The sequence below is a fragment of the Notechis scutatus genome, chromosome 1 (genome assembly GCF_049901735.1).
Source record: "Notechis scutatus isolate UNSWTSFEM ecotype Mainland chromosome 1, rNotScu1.2, whole genome shotgun sequence".
Classification (NCBI taxonomy): domain Eukaryota; kingdom Metazoa; phylum Chordata; class Lepidosauria; order Squamata; family Elapidae; genus Notechis; species Notechis scutatus.
Genome location: NC_142009.1, coordinates 39,314,001 through 39,327,874, shown reverse-complemented (window position 1 = coordinate 39,327,874; position 13,874 = coordinate 39,314,001). Strand labels below are relative to the sequence as shown.

Here is a 13,874-nt window from a genome sequence, read left to right as displayed (position 1 = left end):
AAATTTCCCCTTACTTCAGTTTTTTTTAATGTACATTTCAGCACTTTAATTGAATTAATAGAAAATAAAGTTGCTGTGATTAGCCTTCTTTCTTTCCATTTTTATAAAATGAATTAAGGCCTTTCTATTTAGCCAAGTGTTTTTAGTTAATATATAATTATTGTAGCACTAATTGAATAGTTTAATTAGATTTTAATAGTTTTGTAGTGTATATTTGTTTCAGTATCAATTCACTATCTAATATGGATACAAATTTAAATAACAAATAGCAGTTTCTATGAGTTTTCACAAACTTCTTTCCCCCCCTCTTTTCCTTTAGAGGCAGACTTGAATTGTTTAGCCTGTATGAAGTAATAGCTTAGTTAATCCTATCCTTGGCTCTTATCTCAGGTGAAGATTTTGGGGGAAACTTTTTGACTGGAGTGTTAGCCACCTTTTAGCCAACTTAGATTTGGCTTACTTTGTTACCAGGTGATGTTTTAGCATTTTCAGGCAAGTACCAATTGGTGCTGAACAGGAAAAGGACTTTGTGACAATTAGTATCACATAGTTTTTCAGTCTTTGTGGGATGAGAAAAGTTGATTACAAACTACTATCTTGGGGGGACGGAATAAGTGCCCACAGTGACTCTTCAGATTCCAATATTAAATTCTACGTAGAATATTCCACCAAGTAAATGTTGATGTCAAGCTTTTATATTTCCTTTATTTTATAGGAATTCTTGAGAGATATTTTTAACCTTCTGTTCTTATTGCCAAGTCTAAAAGATCGACAACAGCCAAAATGCAAGTCACATTCTTCAAGGGCTGCTGCTTATGATTTATTGGTAGAAATGGTAAAAGGTTCTGTAGAAAACTACAGGCTCCTCCACAACTGGGTTATGGCACAACATATGCAGTGTAAGAATATTTTTTTCAAATTTCTCAATATTCTGTGAGTAAGAAGATAATTTCAATTTCTTTGTATTTTTCCTTTAGGTTACAAAATTTGTTAGGATGTTGATTAGGTTTAGAAATATATTAAGATATTGTTGTATCCTTGTAAAAAAAAGTGGCCCTATCAGGACCTATCAGGAGATGAGCAACATATACATTTAATCAATCAAAAACAAAAAACTTACCCATCCCTGAATATTCCTAATTAAAAATTGTATTTGTAAGCACTTCAGCAGCCAGGAATATTTAGATGGCTAAGTTGCTGCCATCTATTGCCCCACCATGAGAAGTCTTCCCTAATATTATGCTCTCTGAATATAACATTAGAAAATATTGATGTTTATTTTGATGTCTCTTATGTTTCATGTTTATTTGCAATTCTAATTCATCATAAACATTTTGATGCACTTTAATACATATCAGAATCACGCTGAACTCAGTTTTGAATTGACAAAAGATGTTTTTCTCCATTCAAGTTGCTTTATTTTGATATGAAGCTGATATCTATTAGAATGTGCTAAAGCAGATAGGAGTTACTATGGATCATGAGTGAAATGCAGCTGATATGAATGCTACTTTAATTTCACCAAGTTTCTTCTTGGGGCACCATCCTTTTATCATTTCCTAGTGCCAAGTAAAGAGAGAAAAATAGTTTATATCCAGATCAAAGATAAGATTTTTATTTTCTCTCAAAATGAATAAATGGTTCCTTGCTAATTATTGGGACACAGAAATTATACTCTGAATTTTATGTGTCTGAGAAGTTAAGCTTTTCATTCTACTAGGCAGAAAAGAAAAAAAAAGTTTTTCCCACTCGAACAGAAATTGAGAATGCTCTCTCCTACCTCTGAATAGTGTTGTAGAAAAATATAAACCGGCCCTGTTGGGAAAGAAAGCTCAATACCATTACTGTTAAGTGAACCAGTTGTGTCAGTCAGAACAGGGGTCCCCAATCTGTGGGCCATGGCCCGCTACCATTTGCAACCGAGCTTCATGAGCGGTGGGCTGGCAAGCGCACAGCCCCACTCATGTTAACAGTGGGCACTGGTGCTTGCCCCACTCATTCACACAAATGAAGCTGTGTGTGCCTGCACGCACGCCTTCCCCTCGCACAAAACCATCCCCTCTCCCCCCATGACAGTCCGCCAACCCGAAAGGCTGATATAGAAAGCAAAGAACAAAAATGAAATGAACTAAATCAGTATGTCTGCATCCCAGCTGTATCCACAATTGCTGGGTGCAACATAAGTGAAGGAGATTTGTATTACTAAGCCCATCTTGAAGATATTTTGGTAATATAGTTACATCCCTTCCAGTAAAATCAAAATGTTATATAGGGAAATGTCTAAAAGATTTCATGAACCAAAACTTAAAAGAACTCAGGAATATCAGTACAAAATGAACCCCAACATAAGCTCAAAATGAAATAGATGTCTACAATTTATTTTGATTAGTATAATAAAGCTTTTGAGCAATAGGAGCCTAAAGAGAAAAATATACCATAAAGTACAAATTAAAAATATGATTTCAAAGTGTTTAATTGGCAGTGATGCAGAAAAGAAAATGCCAAGCCTTTCAATTGCTACTGTTGCACTTTTTGTTTCAGGTATAAATTAGTGTCTTTTTCAGCAGGTACAATGGTCAGTTGGTAGTGGTGATTGTGATGATGATCATAGTGGTAATAATAATTATGATGGTGGTAATACTAGTGATAATAATTTGGTTCTGAACCAAAATTTGGTTCTTGAAAATCATTCTTATGGTAACATATACATTTCAAAAGATTTTGTTTTAAATTTTCAGATTTACAAATGTTACTTTTAGAAATAGCTCTGGTATAATAAATATTCAGGTTTTCTATAGCAGTGAGAAGGATACCTGAATGGGGCTTCCTCAATCAAAATCCCTACCAAGTAGACTGCAGAAGATAGAATCTAGTCCTTGAGCAAGATCCAGTTCCTTGTCAGATCTTTTTTTCAAATTTTTATGTTATTTTTCTCTTTTAAAAAAACAAGCAAACTTTAGTTCTCTTTTTTAGACACACTCCATTATTGCTTTTGAGATAGAACCTGGGTTCCAGAGGTAGCATATGAGTGGTTTACGCATGCAGAAGAGGAAATACATTTTCATGAGAACATGACAAAATGTGGGGCCTGAGAAGGGAGAATAGACTGGTTGCTGGTTTTATTCACTCAGAAGATGAAATAATTAAGGATTTTAAAATATATACTCGGAAATAAAATTACCTTAATGTCACAATTTCAGCTTCTCATGCACCTTATAAATGGGATTATTGGCCACATGATGATGTTAGAGCTGAATGCAGGTTTGTGGGATTAACCAACCTTGGAGCGACTTGTTACTTGGCATCAACCATTCAACAATTATATATGATTCCAGAAGCCAGACAAGCCATTTTTACTGCAAAGGTATGGCATTCTACTTTTAACTTGATACGGATTTTAATATTTCAATTAATATCACTATGAAGTCAGTAAAAGTCAGTTTATTGAATCAATTACAGTTTTAAGCAAAGCTTTCCTGCAAAATAGCCATCCTGATAAAAGATATTCTGGCAAAGCTATCTGGGTCTACCTGAAAAAAATAGGTTAGATAAATATACAAAACTTAATGTATAGTAAGACAATTGTTTATGTTTACATATGTCCCCATTTTAAAATTAGATCATTTGAACACAGTACTATCAGAATGGTGCCCATTCCAGTGTTATTTAGTTAGGGTTCTTTGAACAAAAGAAAAATTCACATATTTTAATTCCAATTTTTAATTTCATTGGTACTCTTAATTTCCAACTTTAAAATAAATGCTAAATCTCCTAATTGTGTTTTGTAATAAAAGTTTTAAACCTTAAAAATTTTGCAAGCTTTTTTTTTTTTTGTTTAAACTTTAAACAAGGCCCTGAAGAGATGGTTCTATCAATTGGCCTGGGGACTCCAAGTGATACAAAGCCCATCAAGTGGCTTGTCTGATTATTGTCACCAACAGGATGGGGGGGTTATTGCTTATTTTATTTAGGTTTATCCTTGTAAACTGCCCAGAATCACTGAGAGTGAATTGGGCAGCCATATACATTTAGTTAAATAAATGAATACAATTTCTTGAATGGTTTTAAGTAGGTTTCTTGTAAAATGCTGTATTTTTTTAACATTTGTAATAAAAGATTTTTTTTAATTAGTTTACTAACTTCACAAAACCAATTTTATGTGTTGTTTTTCCATTTCAACCTTTTCCTTCATGTATTATTTTTAAAAAAGTATTCTGAGGACATGAAACACAAGACTACTCTTTTAGAACTTCAGAAAATGTTCACACATTTAATGGTAAGTTTTAAAAATCTTTTGAAAGATATGTCCTTATGATAACTTATACCAGATAAAATATCTTAATGGCCTTAGTATTTAAACCTTTTTATTGACTTTCTGTAATCCAAGCATCAGTGAGCTCTCCCTTATGTTCACTGTTTGACAAATCCTTGAAAAAAAATGGGCAGAAATGGAAACCTTCATCCACTTTTCATCTTTGCTTCCATATTGAATGTTCACAGATGCTCGTATTTCGACTGTTTTGTTGATTTTTGTTTTCTTTGCATAAGTTGTCTCTTGCAAGGCAGAAAAAGAAAGAAATGAAAATTAAAGTTAGACCTTGTTGGACTGAAGTTGCAGAATTTGAATGGCCCACAGCAATTGCTTTTGATTTTTATGCATGCAGGATATTTATATAATTGTCTCTTTTCCCAGTACTGGAAGATTCCAATCTTTTTTCCCATATGGAGGCAACGATTGGTATTGCAGCATAAGCATTGAGAAAAAGCCATTTGTGCAAATTGTGTGTGGTATATGCAGAGTGCAGACTCAAGGAGAGAGAATTATGCTCTTAAGAGAGGTTCTCACTTGGAACCCACAACAGTATTTTGCAGGAGCTGAAATATTGTCCACCAGGACCCAGGTGTTGAGTGCTGCATTGACTTGCAGTCATTGAAACACTCTAGGAAGAGAACCCATGCTGGTGGCCTAGCAGCTCATTTCAGTTCAGCCAGGCCCAGTGGATCTCAAGCCATAGTTGGGCTTTGTTGGTAGGCTAAATAGTTGGCACTCCATGGCCTCTTGCACTGTTCAGCACCGTTGCCCAAGGACCTGTGCTCACTCTGATGCTCTGTAGCAGGCTCTGCTTCTGAGACTGTCCCAGTACCTGAGAAGTTTGGAGGTAAAGTCTGATCAGAGAAGATGGGCCAGGATCTTGGCACTGGGAAGGAGATTAAAGGAGGATTCTGATAACTCTTCTTTGAGAGGCCTTTGCTAAGCTAGGAGAAAGAAAGGCTGCGAACAAGATCTTACTGCCAAGCAAAGTAGGGAGGAAGGACTCTCTGTACAAGGCAATGAGGAAGAAAAGGGAAAGTGAATGAAAAAAATAGGGCAAGGAAAGAGAAGAAATAGACTTGCCAAAAAAATAAAAAAGGTTGCACAGTTTTTAGTGGGTTGGCTATACTAGATTAGATATTGTCCTATAAAGATTCTCTTAAGCAAATAAGTATACTAGGTGCATGGATTTCCATTTCTCACATTGATTCTACTATCAGTAGAAATTGCTAAACTATTAGAATACCCCATTCTATCTGTAACTGATTGATCTTCCACATGCCAAAACTGTAAGCCAAGAGCATTTCTTGTGCTATGATTATTATGAGCAGAACTATGTTAGTATCCTAATTACTTTACCAAACAGACTACAGACTTGACTTCCTACTTCATTTTATTCCTATAGCAAACAAAAGGATCCAGATCAAAAGCAGTTCATGAGCAGACTTAGCCATACTAACAACTTTTAACAAACACATGCACTACCTGCTGTGTGTCCTTAACAATTAATTGCTTGTTTTCCTGGTTTCTAAACAAAGGAAAGTGAATGCAAGGCATATAATCCAAGGCCATTCTGCAAAACATACACCATGGATAAACAGCCACTAAATACTGGTGAACAAAAGGACATGACAGAATTTTTTACAGATCTTATAACAAAAATTGAGGAAATGTCCCCAGAATTGGTAAGTCTAAAGAAATATTTTTTTTAATGTGCTTGAAACATTTCCCCCTATTTTGACTAAAATTAATTCATTCATCCACAGAAGAATACTGTGAAAAGCTTGTTTGGAGGTATTATCACAAACAATGTTGTTTCTCTGGTGAGTTCATACTTTTACTGTCCATTGTTTCCTTCAACTAGGTTTCTTTTTGGGGGGTGGGGGGTGCAAGCATTGGCTTTATATTTACAAACTCCTATTGATACTGTTGGTTTGATCTGTTACGACTATTATTATTTAGGACTGTGAACATGTTAGCCAAACTGCTGAAGAATTTTATACAGTAAGATGTCAAGTAGCAGATATGAAGAATATTTATGTAAGTAAAACCATAGCAATAACATACTATATCAAGTTTTGGTTGCCAAGGTATAAAAAAGATGTTGAGACTCTAAAAAGAGTACAGAGAAGAGCAAGATGATTAGGGGACTGGAGGCTAAAGCATACAAAGAACAGTTGCTGGAACTGGGTATGTCTAGTTTGAAGAAAAGAAGGACCAGGGGTGACATGATAGAAGTGTTCTGATATCTCAGAGGGTGCTACAAAGAAGAGGGAGTCAACCTATTCTCCAAAGCACCTGAAGGTAGAACAAGAAGCAATGGGTGAAAAATAATCAAGGAGAGAAGCAACTTAGAACTAAGGACAAATTTCCTGACAGTTGGAACAATTAATCAGTGGAACAACTTGCCTCCAGAAATTGTAAATGCTCCAACACAGGAAGTTTTTAAGAAGAGATTCGATAACCATTTGTCTGAAGTGTTGTAGGGTTTCCTGCCTAAGCAGGGGGTTGGACTAGAAGACCTCCAAGGTCCTTCCAACTATGTTATTTATTCTAGTCTAACATTGCAGATCTTTTGGCTATTTGAGATCTCCCAAATAGCACCACATCAAATTAAATTGTCATGCTCTTTAATGGTATTGCTTGTTTTGAATGGCAGTGCCTCCAAAATCTCTGGATATGCTCTTTCCAGCACCTGGGAACACAAAAATATTTTTTTTTTCTTCTGAACCAGACCATTATTTCATTTAGGCCAGTATTGTCAATAATGAAGGCCAAAACCACCCTAAAATTTCAAGCAGTAATTTTTCCTCTCTACTTTCAACTACTCTCAAGTTTCAGATTTTGCTTTTTTGGGGGGGAAATGTGCATAGCAATGGCAGACTTAGTTGTATATGTTTGCATCAGTAGCTTTATGATATTTTTTGTCCCCAGAAACTTCATGGTTGGCTCCTTAAATTAATAATTTAATAGCAACTTTTGTTAACATCTATTTGAGAAATAAAATTTAATAATGAATTATTATTATTGTAAATTCCTTTACTTTAAATGAACTTTCCTTATATATAGGAATCTCTTGATGAAGTTACTATTAAAGATACCCTAGAAGGTGATAACATGTATACTTGTTCACACTGCGGGAAGAAAGTACGGGCCGAAAAAAGGTAAAATGGGAGGAAGAAAGCTTTTAGTTTATTCTGTTTTAATTTGCTAAACATTAAATACATCGTGTTCCTAAATACTGTGTACTTATACTCTAAATATATGATGCTTTGAAAGTGGGGTAAAGCATTAAAAAAGGAATATTTTCTTCTGGTTCTAGGGCATGTTTTAAGAAACTACCTCGAATCTTAAGCTTTAATACAATGAGATATACTTTTAACATGGTTACTATGATGAAGGAAAAGGTCAACACACACTTCTCATTTCCTTTACGTTTGGATATGACCCCTTATACTGAAGATTTTCTCATGGGAAAAAATGACAGAAAAGAAGGTATTTGATTTTATTCATCTTCAAAAAAATTTCTATTAAATCTGTTGACTATTTTAACCAATTTGCATGAAATTTTTGGATAATATTGGGCAGTCATCATGGAGAGGTAAGCAAAAGTATTGATTAAAAAAGCTGGTGCTTCCTGAGCTTTTCACATAGATATTGGAAAGCTCAATAGGTCACCATCTCTCCCCCCCCGAAAAAGTCACATCTGGATAATGTGAATGTAATGTTATATTTTCAGAATGACATGGTTGCCATGATTTTCCTCAAGAAAGCCCTTAGACCCTTGCCATTCGTTGTTCATTGCTTTCTACTGTCCCAAGTGAAATGTTTTATTTTCCATTGGTGGTGGGGGAGATTGACTGGGAAGGCAGGGTTATAGTATAGTATATTGATGTAGGTCTTACTCTGCCTCTGAAAATGCCAGCCACAGCTGCTGGTGAAATGACAGAATGAAAGAAGATTAAGTCATGTTCATTCAGCCTGAAATCTCATCACTGCTTCAGGATTAGGGTGCAGTTTGAAGCCACTGCAACTGAAGTATACGTTTGAACATTTTGCTGAACAAATAGACTTAAGAACCCTACCTGAAATTACAGCCATTGCAGCATCCCCCCACCTTCTGTTATGTCATCATAAAGTTGGACATCCATTTGCTCCACTTACTTCTTCCATAAATCACATTTCTGAAAGAGCGCCCAGTTGTTGTGTGCCAATCAAATAACTTTTCAGAAGGGCATGCTTTTTCAAAGTAAGAAAAGTGTAACCAGGTGGAGAGGAGACAAACCTTGTTTGGCAACTAGAGGGCAGGGGAAGCAGGTCCAAGGCCCATGGGTCCCCGGGAGGACAGGAAACAGGCCTGAGACCTGTGGGGCCCAGCCAGCTAGGAAGCAGGCCTATAGAATCCAAAGGGGAGGAAGCTGTCCATGGGATGCCTCAGGGAGTAGGGAAAGCCTTGGGAGGCCCAGTCAGATCACATGTGAAGTGGGAAGGTGCTACATTTTGGACTTAAGCCTGCACTGAGCCTCCCCCACATTCTATGGCATCCCACATTCCACTTAACAAGCACAATAGGGAGAGTCAGGATTGTGGTCATTGAGTGAGATTGTTGCAAGCTGCTTGTGTGGGTGCTTAACTAAACGACAGCAATAAATTAAAACTAATTTCAGGTTCAACTGTGATAGTAAATCAAGGACTACCTGTAGTGGAATTCAAGCACTTGCACTCTAGCAGTAAAGCCAGCAGTGTTTATCATATTCCTGCAACTTTTGCTCCTTCCCCTGTCACACTTGTCACTGATACTATTGTTTATTTATTTATTTATTTATTTATTTATTTATTTGTTTGTTTTTGGGAAAAAGTTTTTTTTTAATTTTAACAACAAAAACAACAAATAAAACCATTTTTCAATTTTACAGTGTGTCGGTTGGGTACATATATCATGTGTTCATAATATTATATATTATAATATATATTATATAAACTGTTCTAATCAACATTTTATATCACTGTTCAATTATTATATTATCATTAACATTATAATTGTTATCTTTTGAAAACATATCTCATCCTTGCTGAGTTATATTTATTCTTTTGCTCATTCAAAACTAATGAATTATAATATATTATTACTGTTACTACATATTTCAGTTTCTTATTCTATCTAACCATTCATAAAATAAATCCCAAATCTTATAATACTCTTTTCCTCCTGTTCTCTAACTGCCATTGTTAATCTACTCATTTCTGCACATTCCATTATTTTCTTAATTGTTTCCTCCTCTGTTGGAATCTTCTCATTTTTCCAATTTTGTGCAAATACAATTCTAGCTGCTGTTAATACATTAATAATTAAATACGTTATCTTTGTATTATAACTTTCAGGCATAATTCCCAATAAAAATATCTCTGGTTTTTAATCTATATGTTGTTTTATTGTTTTTTTCCAACCACATGTCTAGTGATACTGTTATTTATGTGCACCTGTTCAGTGACAGATTACTAATTAGTATTAGCAACTGAAGATAGGCTGGGAAGTTTTCATTCAAGAATTGTGCCTTAATAGCAGTATATTTAAAGTCTCTTTTCAAAATATATTGTAAAATAAATGTTACCTTTTCTAAGGGCTAGGACAGTAAGATACTAAATTTTATAATATATTATTTTAGGTTTCAAGGATGATGGCAGTAGTTCAAAGGAGACCAAGAGTTATGAGTATGATTTGATAGGTGTAACTGTCCATACAGGAACTGCTGATGGGGGGCATTACTACAGCTTTATCCGAGATATTGTTAATCCTCATGCTTACAAAAACAACAAGTGGTAAGTTATGAATGTTTACTAAATACTTGATTAATGGTAGTGTATAATTTGTCAACTGTTGTACCTCAGAAAATGAAAGGTTGTTTTTGGGTAAATTTGTGTCTTTGCAAAATTAGTTACCGACATTACTTAATTAAGATTTCAGGCATTTATTCTGTCCCAGCTTTAATAGCAATGGCGGAATATTTCATCTTACTAGTAGATAGGATTGTACTTACTTTGCTTGAATTTTGTTACTTGTAATATTATAACAAATTTAAGAACTTCATTGAATTTCACTTTCATTTATCTTCAGTGCAGTGAATATTTTAGTGTTATATGAATCAGCTTAATACCCAATGTTTTGCATTTTCTAGGTATCTGTTCAATGATGCTGAAGTAAAGCCATTCGATTCTGCTCAGTTGGCTTCTGAATGTTTTGGTGGAGAAATGACAGTGAGTTGTATGTTTTTAATGCTATTTAAAAGGAACATGTGTTGTTGTAGGCCTTGTTAATGGCATCGCTATTTCATTGCATATTTATCCGCTACAATCAAAACTAGCTCAGAAAGCCTCTGGCTTGACAATAAGGTGCCATCCTAGCAAACAAAAGAAAGAAAGGAAAATTGGGGAAAAAAATTACCCAAGTAAAATGCAATGAAGCTTTCAAAACATTCTTGATCAAAAACTATGGAAGTAAGATTCCAATACACACTTAAAATATATTAATCCATTCATTGACTTTAATAATAGATAGTTATCTATTATTCACTTAATTACATTTCCATATATTACTGTTGCAACAACTTGTAATTATAATTGTATGCATAAGACAGTCCTACATAATAGACAGTTATCATACTATTGTATTCAGTACTAAAGTGTAGAAAATTATTTATATCCATTCAAACAAATTACATTTGCAATATGTAATGTAAAGTAGTGTTGATATTTGTACAGTTAGCAGAAAGTAACAATACAAAGAAAATGTATTCCTTCTAAGATATTTTTTTTTCCCCCAGACGAAAACCTATGACTCTGTCACTGATAAATTCATGGATTTCTCTTTTGAAAAGGTACCTAATTTTATATTAGTGTAGACTATCATCTTTCAATTATCTTCCACTTTTCTGATTTCAATGAAGTGTTTGTTTTTCTTTTCTAAGACTCACAGTGCATACATGCTCTTCTATAAACGAATGGAACCAGAAGAAGAAAATGGCAAAGATTATACATTTGATGTTTCTTCTGAACTACTAGAAGTATGTGCTTCCTATAATTATAAATTATTATACTTCAAACAACACAAATTTATAATGATTCTGATTCAGATTTCATCATTAGATTGTCCAAGGAAAAACTGATTATTTGTCCAACATTGTGTTGTAATGTAGCAGGACTCTAAATACTGTACTTGGTGCTCCACCCATCTTTAGTTATGTTTGTGTTTTGTTTTGTTTTTCTGTGTTCTGATACCCCATATGGAACATTACACAATGACATGAATTAGACAGAGTCATGCAGTGACTGCTAGTTGTATAATAGACAGAATTCTTAGTTTGGACTAATTTGAGCTAGTTTTCATTGTATCAAAATTCAAAATAGCATTATTATTCTTTTAAAATAATCTGATTAGACCAGGAGAGAAGAAAGAACTCTTTTTCATAAGTCATATTTATTTCATTAAATTATTAGTAATATCAATGCCTATTAAGTAGATAATTAATATTACTAAGCATTATCATATCCTTACTAGATAGTGTATAGCTCATTTATACTGCATGAGTCAAAAAGAGGGCTGTGAAAATATTTATAGACGCCTCACATCCTGGACATAAACTGTTTCAACTCCTTCCCTCAAAACGACGCTATAGAGCACTGCACACCAGAACAACTAGACACAAGAACAGTTTTCCCCCCCGAAAGCCATCACTCTGTTAAACAAATAATTCCTTCAACCCTGTTCAACTATTACAAAGTCTGCACTACTATTACTGTTAATTTTCTCATCACTCCTTATCACCCATCCCCTCCCACTTGTGACTGTAACTTTGTCACTTGTATCCTTATGATTTATATTGACTGTTCCTAGTATGATTTGATTGCTTATTGTACCCTATGACTATTATTAAGTGTTGTACCTTATGATTCTTGACTCTTGATGAATGTATCTTTTCTTTTATGTACACTGAGAGTATGTGCACCAAGACAAATTCCTTGTGTGTCCAGTTACACTTGGCCAATAAAGAATTCTATTCTATTTGAAATGAAAATGTTAGGATAAGAATGTATCAAAAAGCATTATTGCTGTATTGTTGGGATCTTTCATTTAGACAAAACAGGAACAACCTATATTTCAATAAATCGGTAATATTAACATTGTTAATATTAACATAAAGTCAGTTGGCTAAATAGAACTTTTCTTAATGTTATAGAACACACAGAATTATAGGGCTTGAAGAGATCCCTCCCTCCCTCTTTAGGCGAGAACACCCTTTCAACTTTTCCCCAAAGGTAGCATTTCTTGCCATATCCAGTTAAAATATTTCTTGGATGCAAGGCGTAGGAAACCTCTTTTTCAAGAGAGGAAGTCCAACAGCATAAACAAAATTGAGTTAGGTACATTATTGGTTGCCTCAGCATATTAAGGTTTCAGGGAGTCAATATATTGTACCTTGGATTCTAAGAAAAGCTAAGGCCTTTAGTGAGGGAGACTGAGACCCCTCATTTCATCAGTCCTCATCATCTGTCTCTCTGTCTGTCTTTATTATTTATTTATTTAATATGCTGCCTATCACATTGTCAAATGACTCTGGGCAGCTTACAATAATATAAAATATGATATAAAACAATTTTAAAAATTGAAAAATTAAAAGCATTCAATGTTAAGTAATGCATTAAATTTAAACATTTATTGATTTTATTGTAATTTCTTCGGTGATTGTTGTGAGCCACTCAAAGTAACTGAGAATCAGGTAGCATATAAATTTAGTTTGGAATAGGATACAGGGAGCGTTGTTTAGTTTACTTACTTACTTCGGATGCTTTTTATTATTTAAATAAATGAAGTTTCCATGAGAGAGAACACCAGTAGCATTTTATATAATGGCTAATTTTGAATTATGGTACATTTAAATAGAAAGGTTTATTTATTTATTTTTAATTTATTAAATTTATTTGCTGCCCATCTTGCCACAAGATTTTTATTTACTCAGTCAATCAATTTATATGGGTTAAGAAGTACTTACATTAGCCAGTAATTTATTTTTCATTCATCTCTGAATAGAATAAATAACTTTACCTGCTTTTTTCATTTTTCTTTTCAGTGGATATGGCATGATAACATGCAGTTCCTTCAGGATAAGAATATTTTTGAGCATACGTATTTTGGGTAAGGTTTACATCAATTTATATTTTATTTAATAAACTGCAGGTTTTAAAATCCTGGGTGTAAAAACAAATATTTATGCATGTGTTTGCCCTAGATTTATGTGGCAGTTGTGTAGTAGCATCCCCAGCACATTACCAGATCCAAAAGCAGTTTCTCTGATGACAGCCAAGGTAGAGTATCTTACTGTCAGATTACTTTAAAAAAAAAAGTATTTTAGCACTTGTTCAGGATAGTCTGTGACTATCAATTATTGTCTTACAGTTAAGCACTTCTTTTGTCCTGGAAACATTTATCCATTCAAAAGAAAAGGTATGTGCCTGGATTTCCTATAACACCGTGTATATTTCTAACATTGATTAAGATAAACAAAAA

At 34.1% G+C, this 13,874-nt stretch overlaps 1 protein-coding gene across 2 annotated transcripts in view; it reads left to right on the top strand.

The window, feature by feature from the left end:
- The window catches only part of USP34 (ubiquitin specific peptidase 34), a 142,568-nt gene that overhangs the window by 98,084 nt on the left and 30,610 nt on the right, over window positions 1-13,874 (top strand). For both annotated transcript variants that reach the window (XM_026676739.2, XM_087961324.1), the window contains exons 42-56: window positions 716-899; window positions 3,201-3,364; window positions 4,211-4,276; window positions 5,851-5,997; window positions 6,079-6,135; window positions 6,275-6,352; window positions 7,382-7,476; window positions 7,635-7,807; window positions 9,979-10,132; window positions 10,489-10,567; window positions 11,134-11,187; window positions 11,278-11,373; window positions 13,438-13,502; window positions 13,597-13,672; window positions 13,764-13,811. In XM_026676739.2, the coding sequence (XP_026532524.1) occupies window positions 716-899; window positions 3,201-3,364; window positions 4,211-4,276; window positions 5,851-5,997; window positions 6,079-6,135; window positions 6,275-6,352; window positions 7,382-7,476; window positions 7,635-7,807; window positions 9,979-10,132; window positions 10,489-10,567; window positions 11,134-11,187; window positions 11,278-11,373; window positions 13,438-13,502; window positions 13,597-13,672; window positions 13,764-13,811 (1,536 nt within the window). The remainder of the gene's footprint in view (window positions 1-715; window positions 900-3,200; window positions 3,365-4,210; window positions 4,277-5,850; window positions 5,998-6,078; window positions 6,136-6,274; window positions 6,353-7,381; window positions 7,477-7,634; window positions 7,808-9,978; window positions 10,133-10,488; window positions 10,568-11,133; window positions 11,188-11,277; window positions 11,374-13,437; window positions 13,503-13,596; window positions 13,673-13,763; window positions 13,812-13,874) is intronic.